The sequence below is a fragment of the Arachis hypogaea genome, chromosome 6 (assembly GCF_003086295.3).
Source record: "Arachis hypogaea cultivar Tifrunner chromosome 6, arahy.Tifrunner.gnm2.J5K5, whole genome shotgun sequence".
Classification (NCBI taxonomy): Eukaryota; Viridiplantae; Streptophyta; class Magnoliopsida; order Fabales; family Fabaceae; genus Arachis; species Arachis hypogaea.
Window position 1 is genome coordinate 8,758,776 of NC_092041.1, and position 19,015 is coordinate 8,777,790.

General features: G+C 32.0%; 1 protein-coding gene, 1 long non-coding RNA gene and 1 pseudogene across 8 annotated transcripts; 2 read left to right on the forward strand and 1 right to left on the reverse strand.

Annotated features, from left to right (window-relative positions):
* Nucleotides 1–1,747: 1,747 nt before the first annotated feature.
* LOC140173411 (uncharacterized) lies at nucleotides 1,748–2,566 on the forward strand. Its single transcript, XR_011862126.1, has 2 exons — nucleotides 1,748–2,247; nucleotides 2,320–2,566. It is a non-coding gene; the product is annotated as an uncharacterized lncRNA (long non-coding RNA).
* A 2,986-nt stretch (nucleotides 2,567–5,552) lies between these two features.
* On the reverse strand, nucleotides 5,553–16,742 carry LOC112695841 (uncharacterized). Of its 7 annotated transcripts, XM_072196646.1 has the most exons (9): nucleotides 16,689–16,742; nucleotides 16,051–16,459; nucleotides 15,763–15,890; nucleotides 14,580–14,708; nucleotides 14,100–14,193; nucleotides 7,425–8,206; nucleotides 6,431–6,815; nucleotides 6,185–6,341; nucleotides 5,553–5,873 (listed from the first exon to the last, which is right to left on the reverse strand). In XM_072196646.1, exons 6-7 carry the CDS (start codon nucleotides 8,204–8,206, stop codon nucleotides 6,809–6,811), a joined length of 789 nt encoding a protein of 262 aa, XP_072052747.1. In that variant the 5' UTR covers nucleotides 14,100–14,193; nucleotides 14,580–14,708; nucleotides 15,763–15,890; nucleotides 16,051–16,459; nucleotides 16,689–16,742; the 3' UTR covers nucleotides 5,553–5,873; nucleotides 6,185–6,341; nucleotides 6,431–6,808. The 7 variants fall into 7 exon arrangements, 2 of the variants coding, with proteins under 2 accessions (XP_072052747.1, XP_072052746.1); XM_072196645.1 differs by lacking the exon at nucleotides 16,689–16,742 and having other exon boundaries at nucleotides 15,771–15,917; nucleotides 16,051–16,597; XR_011862127.1 differs by lacking the exons at nucleotides 5,553–5,873; nucleotides 6,185–6,341; nucleotides 6,431–6,815; nucleotides 7,425–8,206; nucleotides 16,689–16,742 and having other exon boundaries at nucleotides 13,891–14,193; nucleotides 15,771–15,890; nucleotides 16,051–16,686.
* Nucleotides 16,743–17,640: 898 nt separating this feature from the next.
* Nucleotides 17,641–18,967, forward strand: LOC112695842 (histone acetyltransferase of the MYST family 1-like; annotated as a pseudogene).
* The last annotated feature ends 48 nt before the right edge of the window (nucleotides 18,968–19,015 follow it).

Genomic DNA, 19,015 nt, shown 5'->3' on the forward strand with positions numbered 1-19,015 from the left:
AATATCAGCTTGTACCTTTTTAAACCTCGTGCCTTCTGTCATGGCTCTCAATGAAAGCACCAAATGAAAGAGGTAGAATTTCTTCTTTGGATATTGATATATATATGAGTGCAGAACAGGTATTAAAACCAATGAAATAGTGCAGACCAAGTACAAAAGTCTATGAAAGGAAAGTATAAGTAAGGGGAAAGAATAATAAAGGGGAGCGATGATGCTCGAATCAGTGCCTTCAACCGTGTGCAATTTGTACCAAAAATTGCCTAACAAACATAGTCACGCAGCCAAGTATTAGAGCATTTCTTTCTGCTGCCTCTCCTCAGCTGCTCATCCGCATCTGTTGCCAAGTGTCCCTTTTGCATAACAGAATTTATCTTGTATTCAGTGCCAAGTTTGCCCCTCATTGCTTGGTCAGCCTCTAATTTCATTTTTCCTTAATTTGCTCGTGACATGATCATTCAAGGTTGCACAAATTTTGGTGCAAGTTGCCTGAATTTCTGCAAGTATCTTGGTTTGATTTTCATAATTTGAATTCAAGCAATTTAAGCTAGTTTGAATCTATTCCCAAATTGCATCATCATAGAAATTTGGCATGGTGTTCAATGAAAGCACCATTTGATACGAATTTGTATCAAGAACTAGAGAGAATTAGAGATAATCAGAGAAAATAGAAGAGAAATTCCTAGAATTAAGGTCAAAAAGAGAAAGTAGAATTTTCAATTACACTATGCATCCCCTTCTATTATTACATCATACTCCTATTTATATTATAGTTCTCTAATTGGGCTAACTCAATACTAATTGTATCATACATATGTGTGTATCGACCAAAGAGAATAAATGCTACGATATTTTAGTTTAATTAACAAGTATAGGTTATTATATATGGTTAGAAATAATAATAATAATAAGTTCTTCTTGATCATCCTATTTATTTGGAACCAAAAATTAAGTGTAAAATATTTTTTAAAGATAACATCCTAATTAATATTATTTAATTTCTTATGCATATACAAGTTAAAATAAAGAAGATAAATAATATAATTAAAAAATTCATTAATAAAAAAATAAGTTTTATTTTGAGATTATTGTTAAGTAGTATCAATATATTTTTATTAGTAACTACATAAAACTAGTTAATCTATGATTTAAATTCTCTTATTTTTGCTATATAATTTTATATTTTTGATATATAAAAAATTAAGGTTACTTATGTTTAAAATAAACTTATGTTAATTCTTAAATTATTTAGTATATATGATGAATAATTGGCTAGTGTTGATTTAAATGAAAGACAAATATATATATATATATATATATATATATATATATATATATATATATATATATATATATATATATATATATATATAAAAGACACACTAAAGTTAACCTAGAATAAAGTGGTAGCATGTTCTTGAAATTAAATAAAAAAATAAAAAATTAATAATTAAATTATAAATTTTTTATAATAAATAAATTAAAAATATGTAAACCATAATATTAAATAATGTTAAAAAGTCATATATTAGTTATATTTAAAAAATATTTTAATTATATATTTATTAATTTTTTATTTTAAATAATTTTTTAAATAAAATAATTAAAAAATTGGAGTTGATTTCTTTAATTATTCAAAATATTTTTTTAATATTTTTTAATTTTGAATAAAGAAATATAATTAAAAATATTTTTTTAACATAAAAAAGTATAATATAATGATCTGTACTCAATAAACATTTTTTTCTCTGCACTGTCACAGTCTCTCTTTATGCTTCTTCTCTCCTTTTTCTGCTGCTGCCTCCTCTTCGTCTCTCTGCTCCTCCTCTAGCCTTCCTCCTCTGCTTTACTCCACCGCCTCCTCCTCTCTCCCGGTTTGCTCTAACTCTCTGTCTCTGCAGGTTTTTTCTAATCTCAGTTGATGATCTCTTTTAAATTGTTTTCCTTTCTTATGCCAGTTTCTTCTATTAATCTTCTCCAATAAGAACAACAATACCATGCTCTCATTCCAGTCTTTATGCATATTATCAAGTTCTAAATACTAAAGTTAGGTAATGTTTGTTTGGATTTTACCTCTTGATCAATCAACTCTTTATTGAAAATCCATTTTTCAGTAATTTTTTTATAGAACCTTGCATTTGAACCTGTGATTGAATTTTGCTCTTCGGTGAGTCACACCTCTTTAATCTTTGATTGTTACGGCAACGTGTGATAGGAGAATTCAGATCTAGAAATGTGCCTTCAAACTTGGTAAGTTTCAACTTCTCTTTTTTTTAAATTTATTTTACAATTAATAATTAGTTTAAATTCTTTGAATTTCAGGCTGTACTATTCAGGAGTGCAATTGGGTTCTCTTCCAATTGATTTTTATATGCAGATTGACACTGGCAGTGATGTTTTCTATGTTAGCTACACCTTTTTGGATGCTTGTCCCCAAACAAGAGGTCTCTTATGAATTGTTTTAGTGATATTATCTTAAGTTGTAATCAGTTTACTATTATATACACCAAGTTTTATTTGAACAATATGAATTTTTATTTTTATTTTAATTCATTATTTTCGTTAAGTATGTTTTATATTTTTATTCTCACACGATGTAATTGTTATTTATGTAAACTAATTAAATATATTATGGAAATTATAGCCAAATAAAAACTATCAAAAACACTTATATCTTCTAAAAAATAGGCATAATTATTTCGCTACCAATGACTAAAAAGATAATAACAACGGCTGAACAAACTTTTACTTTTTGTACTAATTTATTCTCAACTATCCACCCATTTGGTATGCATACTGAAAATGTTGTAATGATGTATGGTTATAACTTTTTAAGAAGGTATTGTATAAAGTTTTGAAAAATATTAGATGCAAAAGGACAATAAAAAGATACAAAAAATAATTTCTATTTTACTCCATGTAGAACGAGGAGTAATATCCCATATTCTATTGTAGACCTAACCTTAAAGAGTATCTACAAATTAAAGAGTATCTATAAATTTCTTTGTAGACCTAACCTTAAACTTCCCCTTCAAGTAAATTATAATCCCAACCAAAAAATAAAAAAAAAGACATACTAAAGTTATATAAAAAATAAAATAGTAGCATGTCCCTAAAATTAAATAAAAAAATAAATAATTAGTAATTAAATTATAAACTTTTTATAATAAATAAATTAAAAATATGTAAACAATAACATATTAAAGAGTTATATCTAAAAAAATATTTTAATTATATATTTATTAATTTTTTATTTTAAATAATTTTTTTACTAAAATAATTACAAAATTGGAATTGATTTCTTTAATTATTCTAAATATTTTTTAATATTCTTTTTTAATTTTGAATAAATAAATACAATTAAAAATATATTTCTTTCTAATATAAAAAAAATTTAATATAATGATTCATACTCAATAAATATTTTTGAATTCTTATTTTTAAGATTTTTAAACAATACATGACCAACCTAATTAACTTAAAATATAAAATAGCAATAATACCAAATAAAAAAGTACTTAAAAGTAAAAAAAATTCAAAATCATAGCTCAAATTCAATGTATGATAACAGTAAATTAACACACACCTGCAGAAAAGGTAAGACAACCGACATAACATGTTGCCACCATGATGATGGGTTTTCACCATTAGCTTCCATCGCTGGTAAGGAACGACTGCGGGCGACGAGGGGGTGACGGTGCTGGGGTTGCGGTGTCGGATCCCGCTGGTAAGAATCGACTGCGGACGACGAGGAGGGTGAGGGTGCTAGGGTTGGCGGTGTCGGATACCACTAGTAAGGATCGACTGCGGGCGACGAGGAGGGTGAGGGTGCTAGGGTTGGCGGTGTCGGATACCACTAGTAAGGATCGACTGCGGGCGACGAGGGGGTGTGGGTGCTGACCGGTGGCGAGGAGGGTGCTGGGGTTGGCGGTGTTGGATCCCGCTGGTAAGGACTGATTGGTGGCGATGAAGGGGGTGAGGGTGCTTGGGTTGGCAGTGTCGGATACCACTGGTAAGGATCGACAACGGACGACGTGGGGTGAAGTTGCTGGATTGACTGGTGGCGACGAGGGGGGTGAGGGTGCTGGGGTTGACGGTGTATAGCGATAGTGGTGGTAGAATGGAGGTGGTGGGGGTGGACGTGGCTTCAGCGGTGGCGACAGTAGCGGTGCTGGTAGCGGTGGCGGCGGTGCTGGAGGCGGCGGTTGTGGAAGCGGCGGTGCTGGTGGCTGCAGTGATGGTGGGAGTGGCGATGGCGGTGGCGGTGATGGTGGTGGTGTGGTGGGGCTGGGTGGTGGAGATGATTAAGCCTTTCCAACATTGTCATAGGTCTATAAAAAAATGAAGTGGAAAAAAAAAGTATTGGATCAACAATTTTAAAGGTCCAATTCTAAAATAAAGTGGAAATCAATTATTGAAGATAGATTATGGGCCTTATTTTTTTGGACTTTTTGTCTTTTTTGTTGAATTTAAAAGTATTAAAAGATGAGGGTTGATTTCATTATTGGGTTCATTATTATATATATTGCTAGTCATTTTTATGAAATTATAATTTGTTCTAAATTTACTAAAAAAAATTATTTTGATCAAAATTATAAAATTGTAAATTTTTTAAATATGCTTACTAAAGTTAGGTAATGTTTGCTTGAATTTTGCCTCTTGATCAATCAACTCCTTGTTGGGAATCCATTTTTCAGTAATTTTATTTCTTTTTTTTTTATAGAACCTTGCATTTGATCCTAGAATTGAGTTTTGCTTTTCGGTGAGTCACACACTCTTTAATCTTTGATTGTTACGGCAATGTATGATAGGAGAATTCATATCTAGAAATGTGCCTTCAAGCTTGGTAAGTTTCAACTTCTTTTTTTTAAAATTTATTTTACAATCAATAATTAGTTTAAATATTTTGAATTTCAGGTTGTACTATTCAGGAGTGCAATTGGGTTCTCCTCCACCTCCAGTTAATTTTTATGTGCAGATTGACACTGACAGTGATGTTTTCTGTGTTAGCTACACCTTTTTTGGTAGTTGTCCCCAAACAAGAGGTCTCTTACGAATTGTTTTAGTGATATTATCTTAGATTGTAATAAGTTTATTATTATATACTTCAAGTTTTATTTGAACAATATGAATTTTCATTTCTATTTTGATTCATTTTTTCCGTTAACTATGTTTTTATATTTTTATGCTCACACGATGTAATTGTTGTGTATGTAAACTAATTAAATATATTATGAGGAGAAAAGAAAAAAGTGTGGAAAAAAAAACTACTTTCATTTACTATCGTTGTACAATATCATTGTACAATTTACAAAATACAATTGAAGGAGGAAGAACAAGACTAGTTAGATATGAAGCTACATAACTATATGTAACAACCAAGGTTGCGAAAACCGGACCGGTCAATAAACCGGTGAGGTCACTAGTTAAATGAATCACTGGTTCGACCGGAGTTCAACCGGAATTCAACCGATTTAATTAAATATTAAATAAAATTATTAAAAAACCTAAAAATAATTTTAAATATATAAATTCAATAATTTCTAACTTAATAAAATTTAAAAAATTAAATTATCCATAACTTAATATTAGAGGTTCACAAAAACTTCAAACATCAAAATTTTTAACTAAACAAAAAAATGCACATAATGATAAACCCATAATGTTCTACATCCAAAAGAAACAATTACTAGCAAGTTTTCAACTAATCAAAGGTGCAACTTATCAAAAATCATAATTATCATTAAGTGTTCCAATATCTCCATCATAAACAGGTAATCCAAAGCCACCATCTTCAGAAGTACCACCAAAAGAAGCTGTATTTGAAGAATCAGCAACATCAGGCAAATCCACATCAACTTCCACATCTCCTCTATCTAATAAAATAAAATAAAAAACCAAGAAAAAATTAAAGTTATAACTTTATAACAGATATCTTTAGTAAATGAAACAAGTTTTTCTATTTCAATCACATTTAGGATATGAAGGCATAGCATTATCCTTGTAAATTAAATTTTCAATGCCTTCGATGTCTCCATTAGTAAATTCAGGATCATCTTCATCCGTCATTACCCAAAAATCTACTATGTCAATGCTTTCAATGTCAATTGGATCATAATTCTTCTTCTTGCGATGCAATCTAGATTGAAGGCGTAGATTATAAGTCACATAAATAATGTCACTTAACCTTTGACGCTCTAATCGGTTCCTCCTCTTTGAATGGATTTGTTCAAAGAGGCTCCAGTTCCTCTCACATCCGGATGATGAAGATGTTTGATGAAGAAGATGAATCGCCATTTTTTGCAAATTAGGAGCACTTCCACTGTGTAGCCTCCACCATTCACCTACCAGAATATGAAAGTCAAACATCAATTCTCATTCAATATTTAAAAAACTTTCAAAGTAAATTGAACATAGAAATATAATAACCTACCAGGTTCGAGTCTCTTAATTGCTTTCAAAGCACTTTCCCTTCCAAAATTTTCTTTTCGATCTCAATACAACTGTATTTCTTGCATTGCGGCAATTGAGTCATCGCAAAGAGTTTCAATATCAAATAAATCAAGTAAAGACCTCAAGATATTTGCTTTCTCAACAAACCCCTCACTATAGAAGAAATCTGGATTCAAAAAGTATGCTGCTGCATGGAGGTCACGCTTCAAATGCTTATCCCACCGCATTTTCAAGATATTTGTATAAGGTGTGTATGCAGCTTTTCTATTTCTAAACATTGTCTTGATAGCAATTTTGGCTTTTTGTATGCCCTCATACACGTATCGCAGAGAAGGTTTCTCATCAGCATCAACAAGCCTCAATAACTTAATAAGAGGACCAACAATCATCACAGTAGTAAGACAATCATCCCAAAACTTACTATCCAAGATAATTGAGCTAACCAACTTCCATTGACACTCTTAGATAATTTATGAGAAGTAAAATATTTGTCCACCACCAATGTTTGCAAGTCTTATTTATGATCATATATACTTTACAAAGTAATGAAAACAGTAGCAAAACGTGTAACTCCTGGTCAAACAATTTCTTTCCAATCTTTTCTTTTTCTAAGCTATGACAAGAAAATCATATGATTGTAAACAAATACAGTCAGTTTTGAAGCACGAGAGACAAGGTCAGCTATGTGAGGAATACTTGCTATGTCTTTCAAAATAAGATTGATGTAGTGAACAGCACAAGGAGACCAAAAAATGTTTGGATACTTTTCTTGAATGAGTTTTCCAGTAGATACATAATTCGTAGCATTATCAGTAACCACATGCACAATGTTACTAGACCCAACCCACTCAATAACCTCAGCAAACAATTTAAACAAGGTATCGGCAGTTTTTATCATATCAAAATCATCAACAGACTTAACAAATGACATACCAGCGGGACAATAAACTAGAAAATTAATTAACGTACACTACCTTTGATCAGTCCAGCCATCTGCCATCAATGTACAACCAGTGCTTTTCCACGAGCTCCTATAGCCTTCAACAAGCAACTGACACTCCTTCTTAAGATCTGCCAGCAAATAAACTCTCATTTCATGGTATGACAGTCCCTTGAAACCAGGTCCAATTTCAGCAACGCCGTCCAAGGCAGGTTGAAAGTAAGGTGATTGAATTGCATTGAATGGAATACGTGCATCAATGATCCATTTTGCAAGCCCCAACTTAACCTTGTGCACAACTTGTTTACTGACCAAAACACTTTTCAAAGTTGGTTGAGAGCCTTGCATAGTCCTTCCCTTAAAATAACTTCCAATTGGAGTAGCAGCAATAGCTCTTCTCTTTCCTTTGTCACCTATTGTTGCAGGAGCCGGAGGTTGTACAGGATTAGGCGCTTCACACTCTTCTTCCGCTTGTGTTTCCACATCATAACAATCACTTGTAAATTTTCTTTTTTCTGCCTTATTTTTTTTGTTTTCCTCCAAAAGCCTTTTGAATTGAAGTTCAACATCTTTAGTTACTTTGTTACATACTTTAATTTGTCCAGGAATTTTTGCAAGATGATATTTCATTCTATGTATCCCCCCTCCATTGTAAGTATTCAAGCAGAAAATATATGTATATTGAGCCTTGTTATTTTTGTCATACTTCACTGTAAAATATTGCCAAGCTGGATCAGATTTACCTCTAGATGAACCAGTTTGAGAATCTTGAACAGCATTATCTTGTGCGTGTGGGTTACTTTGTGATTGTTCCATCTGTAACAATCAGAAAATCAAAAACAAAAAATAACCTCAAAAAACCATGAACAAATAAATAATTCAGCAACCAAAATCACGAAGCAGCAAACAAATAAATCATCAACAAATAACCTCAAAAAATCAAAAATCAAAATCATGAATCCAGCAAACAAATAAATCATGAACAGATAACAAATAAATCAAAATCTTGAATCCAGCAAACAAATAAATCAGAAAATCATGCATAGAAAATCAGAAGGCAGCGAGGAGGAATAAGTGAATAACAGAGTATTACTTACCGGCGGCGAGTAACGGCGACAAAAGAGGAGGCGAGCTCGGCGACGAAAGAGGACGCGGTGGTGGCTACGGTGGTCAAAGCCTTCGCTGCTGTGGCTGCGGGATGCGGTGGTGATGGTGGTGGGCTGATCAATTGGTGGTGGTGGATATGCGATTGCGAAGAGAAGAGAGAATGAGAGATCAGTTGCTGTGGGTGCGGATTCCTCTCCTGGGTGATTAGGGTTCAGCTTCGTTTACGTTTAGCCTTTCTTTTCTTTTTTTAACAGACAAAACGACGCCGTTTTGGGGTTTTACTTTAAAACCATAAACCTGCTTAAAAATCAGACGGTTCTGCCGATTCACCAATTAACCGCCGGTTCGACTGATTTTTTCACCAATTTTTTGCTTCTGACCTTACCCGGACTGGCTAGGTGACTAGTGACCGATTAATCTGGTTGAACCGATCGGTCTGATTTGATTTTCAGAACCATGGTAACAACACTAAATGCAATCCAAATTACTGAAATACACCTTCCTGCAACCGTACTAAATGAGTAACCACCCCAACTTACGGTTGTCATGAAAATTACAATCAAATAAAAACTATCAAAAATACTTATATCCTCTAAAAAATAGGCCATCATTGTTCCTCTATCAATGACTAAGAAGACAATAACAACAGCTGAACAAACTTTTACTTTTTGGACTAACTTATTCTCAACTATCTAGCCATTTGGTATGTATGCTGCAAATGTTGTAATGATGCATGGTTATAACTTTTTAAGAAGGTATTGTATAAAGCTTTGAAGAATATTAGATGCAAAATGGCAACAAAGAGATACAAAAATAGTTCCTATTTTACTCCATGTAGAACGAGGAGTAATATACCCATATCCTACTGTATTTAATGTAATTGAGGTAAAATAAAGAGCATCTACAAATTTCTTTATAGACTTAACCTTAAACTTTTCCTTCAAGTAAATTATAATCCCAACAAAAAAATAAAAAAAAAACACATTAAAGCTAATATAAAAAATAAAATAGAAGCATGTCCCTGAAATTAAATAAAAAATAAATAATCAGTAATTAAATCATAAACTTTTTATAATAAACAAATTAAAAATATGTAAACAATAACATGTTAAAGAGTTATATCTAAAAAAATATTTTAATTATATATTTATTAATTTTTATTTCAAATATTTTTTAAATAAAATAATTACAAAATTGGAATTGATTTCTTTAATTATTCTAAATATTTTTTTAATATTCTTTTTAATTTTGAATAAAGAAATACAATTAAAAATATTTTTCTTTTTAATATAAAAAAATTTAATATAATGATTCATACTAAATAAATATTTTTGGATTCTTATTTTTAAGATTTTCAAACAATACATGACCAAACTAATTAACTTAAAATATAAAATAGCAATAATACCAAATAAAAAAAGTACTTAAAAATAAAAAAAATTCAAAATCATAGCCCAAATTCAATATATAATAACAGAAAATTAACACACACCTGCAAAAAAGTCGGACAACCGACATAAGATTTTGCCACCATGATGGTGGATTTCCACCATTAGCTTTCGTCTCTGCACCAGTTTCAAGATCTCTATCTTGGCGGTGTCGAATCCCACTGGTAAGGATCGACTGCGGGCGACGAAAGGGTGAGGGTGTTAGGGTTAGCGGTGTCGGATACCACTGGTAAGGATCGACTGCAGGCGACGAGGGTGCTTAGGGTGCTGGGGTTGGCGGTGTCGGATACCGTTGGTAAGGACCGACTGGGGGCGACGAAGGGGGTGAGGTTGCTAGGGTTGGCGGTGTCAGATCCCGCTGGTAAGGATCGACTACAGGCGACGAGGGGGTGAGGGTGCTGGGTTGGCAGTGTCATCAGATACCACTGGTAAGGATAGACTGCGCGCGACGAGGGGGGTGAGGGTGCTGGACTGACTGGTGGCGACGAGGAGGGTGAGGGTGCTGGGGTTGGCGGTGTCGGATACCACTGTAAGGATCGATTGTGGGCGACGAGGGGGTGAGGGTGCTGGGGTTGGCAGTGTCGGATACCACTGGTAAGGATAGACTGCGGGCGATGAGGAGGTGAGGGTACTGGACTGACTGGTGGTGAGGAGGGGGGTGAGGGTGCTGGGGTTGGCGGTGTCTAGCAATGGTAGTGGTAGAATGGAGGTGGTGGGGTGGCAGGGGGTAATGGGGTGGACGTGGCTAAGGCGGTGGTGATGGCGTCAGCGACAATGGCAGCGAAGACGACGGTGGTCACGACTTTGGCGGCGGAAATGACGACGACAGCGGAGGGGCCGGCGACAATGGCGACGGTGGCGTTAGGGATGGCGTCAGCGGCTGCAGTGTTGGTGGCAGTCATGGAAGCGGCGGTGCTGGCAGCGACGGTGATGGTGGGAGTGGCGGCGGCGTGGTGGCGATGGGGTGGGGCTGGGTGGTGGGGATGATTCAGCCTCTCCAACATAGTCATAGGCTGTAAAAAAAATAAGGTGGAAAAAAAAGTATTGGATCCACAATTTTAAAGGTCCAATTCCGAAATAAAGTGGAAATCGATTATTGAAGATAGATTATGGGCCTTATGCCGATGAGCCTTGGCTCTAATGGCATATATCCTCCTCCCCACCTCAAAGGTCTAGGGTTCAAACCCCTAGAAAATGTAATTGAGGAAAAATGTGATAAAATGTATAAGGAGTGTGTGGGTGTGTTGTATACCTAGAATTGAGAGTTGTCCAATCCACCAACCAAAAAAAAGATTATGGGCCTTATTTCTTTGGACCCTTTGTCTTTTTTTTTTTAATTTAAAAATATTAAGAGATAAGGGTTGATTTTATTATTGGGTTCATTATTGTATATATTGTTGGTCATTTTTATGAAATTATAATTTGTTCTAAATTTACAAAAAAAAAATATTTTGATCAAAAGTATAAAATTGTAACTTTTTTAAATATACTCACTAAAGTTAAGTAATGTTTGCTTGGATTTTGCCTCTTGATCAATCAACTCCTTATTGGGAATCCATTTTTCAGTAATTTTATTTCTTTTTTTCATAAAATCTTGCATTTGAACTTGAGATTGAGTTTTGCTATTCATTGTTACAGAATCAAATGATAGGAGAATTCAGATCTAAAAATGTGCCTTCAAGCTTGGTAAGTTTTAACTTCTCTTTTTTTTTTAATTTTACAATCAGTAATTAGTTTAAATCCTTTGAATTTTAGGCTCTACTATTCAGGAGTGCGATTAGATTCTCCTCCAGTTGATTTTTATGTGCAGATCGACACTAGTAGTGATGTTTTCTGTGTTAGCTATACCTTTTTCAGTGGTCGTCCCAAAACAAAAGGTCTCTTATGAATTGTTTTAGTGATATTATCTTAAATTGTATTCAGTTTACTATTATATACACTAAATTTTATTTGAACAATATGAATTTTTATTTCTATTTTAATTATTTTTTCCGTTAACTATGTTTTATATTTTTATGCTCACACGATGTAATTGTTGTGTATGTAAACTAATTAAATATATTATGAGAAGAAAAGAAAATAATGTGTAAAAAAATTGCTTTTATTCATTATCATTGTACAAAATACAATTCAAAGAAGAAGGACAAGACTAGTTAGATATGAAGCTACATAACTATATAACTATATGTAACTGAAATACACTCCTGCAATTGTACTAAATGAGTAATCACTGTAACCTACGATTGTCATGAAAATTACAACCAAATAAAAACTATCAAAAACACTTATATCCTCTAAAAAATAAGCCATAATTGTTCCACTACCAATGACTAAAAAGACCATAACAGCTGAACAAATTTTTACTTTATGGACTAACTTATTCCCAACTATTCATGCTGCAAATGTTGTAATGATGCATGATTCTAACCTTCTAAAAAGGTTTTGTGAAGTTTTGAAGAATATTAGATGCAAAAGTGTAACATAGAAATACGAAAACAGTTCCTATTTCACTCCATGTAGAACGAAGAGTAATATCTCTATATCCTATTGTACTTAATGTAACTGAGATAAAATAAAGAGCATCTACAATTTTTTTTTTTGTAGATCTAACCTTAAACTTCCCTTCCAAATAAATTATAATTCCAACAAAAAAAACACACTAAAGCTATATAAAAAATAAAATAGTAGCATGTCCCTTAAATTAAATAAAAAAATAAATAATTAATAATTAAATCATAAACTTTTTATAATAAACAAATTAAAAATATGTAAACAATAACATGTTAAAGAATTATATCTAAAAAATATTTTAATTATATATTTATTAATTTTTTATTTCAAATAATTAATTTTTTAATAAAATAATTATCAAATTAAAATTTTTTAATATTTTTTAAATTAAATGAAAAAAACAATTAGAAACATTTTTTAATATAAAAAAATTTATTATAATAATTTATATTCAATAAATATTTTTAAATTCTTATTTTTAAATAATATGACCAAACTAATTAACTTATAATATAAAATAATAATAATATTAAATAAAAAAAAAGTACTTAAAAGTAAAAAAAATTTCAAAATCATACCCCAAATTCAATGTAAGATAATAGAAAATTAACACACACCTGCGAAAAAGATATCATGATGAATTTTTACCATTAGCTTCGGTTTACAACAATTCTATGATCTCTATCATTGACTGTTAAAGAATGACATGTGGTTCTAATGATAGAGATCCTGAAACTGCTGTAGAGATGAAAGCTAACGGTGAAAATCCACCATCATGGTGACAACATCTTATGTCAGTTGTCCTAACTTTTCTGTAGGTGTTTGTTAATTTTTTTTATCATATATTGAATTTGAATTATGATTTTAGAATTTTTTTACTTTTAAGTATTTTTTTTATTTGATATTATTGTTATTTTATATTTTAAGTTAATTAATTTTGTCATGTATTTTTTAAAATTCTCAAAAATAAGAATCTAAAAATATTTATTAAATATGAATAATTATATTAAATTTTTTATATTTAAAAAAGATGTTTTTAATTGTATTTTTTTTCAAAATTAAAAAAGATTATTAAAAAATTCCAACTTTGTAATTATTTTATTAAAATATTTGAAATAAAAATTAATAACTATATAATTAAAATATTTTTTTTAGATATAACTCTTTAACATGTTATTGTTTACATATTTTTAATTTATTTATTATAAAAAATTTATGATTTAATTACTATTTAATTTTTTATTTAATTTCAGAAACATGCTACTATTTTATTTTTTATTTTAGTTTTAGTGTAATTTTTTTGTTAGGATTATATTATAATTTACTTGACGAAAAAATTTAAGGTTAAATCTACAAAAAAATTTATAAATACTATTTATTTTACCTTAGTTACATTAAGTACAATAGAATATGAAATAGTACTCCTAATTTAACATGGAATAAAATATGAACTATTTTTTTATCTCTTTATTACTCTTTTACATTTAATATTCTTCAAAACTTCATACAATACCTTTTTAAAAAATTAAAACTATGCATCATTACAACAATTGCAGCATACATAGCAAATGATAAGGATTGACCTCATATAATATATGGAAATGCCCATTCATAGCATAAACTTAATCATATAGACAACTAACCGGATATCAACTCATCGTCATTGGAGAAAACGGCAGCACCTTGCATATAATGCGTGGAAAGCTTAGTTCTTTCTTCTCTCCCTTCTAAATGTTCCTAAAAAAATAAATTAAAAGTTGATAAAAGTTTACCGGATTCAACAGACAAACAGCATAAAATAAAGATTTTTGAAAAATAATAAGTTAAAGAAAACATTAACAACTCAAATGATGTTTATTATGTGAACAGACACAATCTTAGCTTCAAATTCACCATAATAATGTCCTAAACATAAAACATGATTTTAATTTCTGATTCTCAAGTATAAAAAAACTATAGCTAATTATTAATTAAAAGAAAACAAATAGTTAGACTAACATAAGCAAACACTATACACTAACTCATCACAATTCAAAAAATAATAAGGGTTAGAAAAAGAAGTGTTAAGAGTTCCAGTGCAAAGCAAATTGAGAGAAAAAAAAAAAGAAAAGCATAATAACAACATTTTAGCTCACTCCACTAATAAGCCTCTTTAGCTGTACTTCATTGCTTGCAGTCATAGCCTGACCTACTTCCTTTGTAATGTTCTCTTCATCCCTGATGATCCAATCAAAATTGTTGGCCTGTTTTACCTGGAATTATAAGATAACCAAGGATAAAAACTAATTTATGAATTCAAATGGAAAACAAACTTAATATCCAACAATTCTTAATATAAGCCTACTATTTTTCTCATTCAATAACCTTTTGCTTTTTTCACAGCAGGAATGAAAAAATAAAATGGACATATATAACCACGCTGGAATATGTAACGTATTTTGTGCTATATAAACTCAAACAGAATCAACAGATCCAAACACTAAAACATCCAAGCAATTTACACCCAGTATTATTTACATATAACCAACTAATCAAAACTCCAAAAACATCACGAAGACACAAATGAATCAGAATAAAACAGAATTTATTATAAAGATAGCTATAAGCATATGATTCTTAAGTGCTTCACCACATGAACTGGAAGGAGAAAATTGGGGTGGAAGGTCTAGGGTTTCTGCCTCGAGATATAACGACAGATAGAGAGGGCGATTCTCAAGCAAAGGATGGTATAATGGAAGAAATAAACAATAGAGATGGACAAGTAAATAATCAAGAAGATAAAAAACCCAAAGATCAGAGAAACAGACACACAACACAACAAATCAGCGGCCAAAATTGCACACTATAAATATATTAACTTATTTTTTACACCTTTGAATATGAAGAAAAATTGAAGAATAATTCAGCGACTATATTCTGCAATTAAAATAAAATGATACTGTTTGCAGTTGTTACTATTATGAGAAATAAACATGCCTAAAGCCAAAGGAAATCAACATAAAAATCAAATCCAGAATGAGAGTTGAAAAAAACAAAGACTTGAAAGTGGCCACATGCTCCACGAAAAAAGGAAATTAGAATATCCAATTCATCGACAATCATTCACGAAAAACATAAGTATGAAACAGTGAAATAAGGGTTAAAAAAAAAGAGACCAGAAACACCCAGATCATAGCCAAAAACAGAGCCACCAAAGGGAAGATTATAAATAGAGCAACAGCGAATTCATAATTACGTTAAACACAATAATACATAGAAAACACGATGATTATAAACAAAATTAATTTCAAAATATAAAACCCTTACCTACCCACCTTGAATTCGACTGAGATAATGGGGAAGATTCAGGGCAAAGACACGACGCCGCACATAACTTACACCGACGACCAGAGCGGTGGGGTTTTCTCCAACGATCATAAAGGCAATGGTTTTTTCTGGCGACAGATCATACGGAAACCAATCTAGTTAACATTGATAAAAATAAACTTCAGACCATCTCAAATTATCAAGAAAGAAAACAACTACCAAAAACCAAATCAAAAACCACGAAAACACAAAGGAAACCCTAAATCAAAGAGATTAAAGATCGAGTACCAGAAAAACAAAAAATCGAGAGAATCCCTACACGATGCGAGCGCTGGTTGAGATCTTGATCCAGCATGTCTCACCAAGCCTGTTGACGTTCGTGAACGCGTGAAGCTCGTAACAGAGATCTCAGTCTCTCAGCATCGCCTACATCTCACCAGCTGAAACTAACCAGCGCCATCGCCGTGATTGTGCTCTCCGACGAAGAATCTGCTTAGCTCGGTGGGTTAGGGTTTCCATATGGGGGTTGACAAAAACGATGTTGAATATACGGCATTCGGGAGCATTCACAGAGCGTGAATGGCCAGAGTTTATACGGAGCAGGTGGAGTGAATTTGGCTTTCACTATTAGCTCCGGTGTCTAGCTGCTGCCTTTTTCATTTCAATTTCTTTTTTCTGCAGTTGTGATATCTCTTTCCTGAAAGTACATAGTCATCGTGGATAAATGTGACACATGAGATAAGAACAAGAAAAACTAAGAAGTAATAAAACGTATACAATCTAGAGTGAATGAAGTGATATTTTTGTAATTACAATTTAAACAAATAAAAACAACAGACAAACAAGTTTGAGATCAGTAATGTGATTCAAATGTTGAAATATCTGAAAATCCATAGGAAGAACCTAATGAAAACTCATGGCCACACCTTTGATATCTTATTCATACGCATAAAAAGGAAAAATTAAAATAATAAAATTTATTAGTTTATGCATTTACTTATAAGAAAATTGACAAGAATGGGAAGAAACAAAGAAGGTAATGGCAGCAGCGATATAGAAGAACAATGCTAAAGTATCGCAATGAACTCTGAAGTCCATGAATCATGCCTTAAGTATAGTTATAGAAACCTTCCATTTGAGGATCAAGAAATTTGCTAAGGTTTTGAAAAAGAAACAGCCTTGCCTATACATTTACTAGGAGACAATATGCCTATATCTATGTTGAACATCTGGATGGTTGTGGGGGAAAGCCAACACACACCAATTACAAGATACATTGATATTACTTCTAATCAATAATTAGGAAGCCCATCTGAAATACATTTGATCAACAGAATGAATACTTTACAAGTGAAGTTTGTATTCCATGATTACTTTCAAGTTCAACATGTTAATCTACTGAAACATTATCCTGGATACTCTTCTTATATATAGTGTCCCTTATATGGCAGATTAAGGGTGAAAAAAAAATGCATTACCTTAACTGCGCATTGCAATTGGCAACAAGCACAATGAATTTTTCTTAGTAAATTTGTGATTATTAATTGGTGTCTGATTGTGTAAAGATTTCAGATCTGACTTGACTTAGAAAACTTTTTTCTGAAAAAAAAAAAAAAAAGACTTGTCCCTTTCATTTAACCAAACCAACATAATTCGAATAGGAACTGCAATTTTCCCTTCCCTTTGTTTTTGATTGAATCAGAACTTTGCATCATATCATATGCATAATTTATATGCCTTTTTGAGCCCATGTAACAACATTGGTTCCTGTTCGTGCAGAAAAAATGTGATTGTAAGCATCCCCCTGGTGATAAAATATACAGAAGTGGTACCCTATCAATGTTTGATGTATATTTACAGTAATGTTTTTGTTATTATTAATATAAGTTCATCTATTCATTTTTCTCCTCCTATGGTAAGTTTTATCCTAGGCCACTATGATTGATATTTTTTTATATCCAAACTCAATTCCTTAATTCTTGCAACGATGTGATTACTTTTAATTATTGTTCTATGTCTAAACAGGTTGACGGGAAGAAGAACAAGGTTTATGGCCAGAATCTGTGTTATTTGGCAAAGTTGTTTCCTGATCAAAAGACCCTCTATTATGATGTAGACCTATTTTTGTTCTATGTTTTGTGTGAATGTGATAATCTAGGATGCCACATGGTTGGCTACTTCTCTAAGGTAAATAATACTTGGCTCTAATCATTTCAGGTTGGCATGAGATATTTCAGTATTTATATTTTTTAATTTGCTATCCCAATTCTTTCATCTCTTCTCAGAAACCTGTGATGCTTGTAATTGGTGAAACTTGACATTGGACATTGTTTTAATTTAAATATCTTATTTCTCCTGCATACTTATGCCTTATGGTTTTGTTGCACTTATTTCTTCGTATTTACTTTACATGAACGATACTGGTGTTGATATTGACTACCTTTTATCATAAAGGAAAAACATTCCGAGGAATCCTATTAAAAATTTCTAATAGCCTTCTGTAAGCGCGCTCTCCCCCTCCTCTATCCTTCTCACACCGATGCGCACACACATTTTTGTAGATTTCATCCATTTTAATTTCAAATATTGAACAGTATATGAACTTTCCAAGAAGGAGGGCAAAGTTGGCACGCCAGAAAGACCCCTTTCAGATCTTGGACTGCTAAGCTACAGAGGATATTAGACCAGGGTTCTCTTGGACATTCTGAAAAAGCATAAGGGTAACATTTCCATCAAGGTAAGCATCTGTATAATAATTTTTTCATAGAACGCGTGTTATCTTGTTACTGAGAAAGTTGTCTTTCTGCAGGAGCTAAGTGATATGACTGCCATTAAAGTCGAAGATATATTGACAACTCTTCAGAGCCTAGAATTGATCCAATACAGAAAAGGACGGCATCTTATTTGTGCAGATCCTAAGGTTCTTGATCGCCATCTTAAAGTTGTTGGTAGAGGGGGTCTTGAGGTTGATGTTAGCAAATTGATTTGGACCCCTTGCACGGAACAAAGTTGAGGCAAGAGCTACCTACCCTTTAAGTAACTTTGATGAACTTGTATATATAGATTTTAGGTTTGGTTGGTTAGTTGTTTTAGCATTGCCTCCTTTTGTGTATTAACAAATAACAAATACTTGGTCTTGTAAAGATCTTAGCTAGCTTAGGAACACATTGATTGTTATAAGCTGAATCATTCTTACCTGTTTTAATTCATGACTCAATTTATTTGTGCTTAATTTCAACAAAAAGAAAAGAGA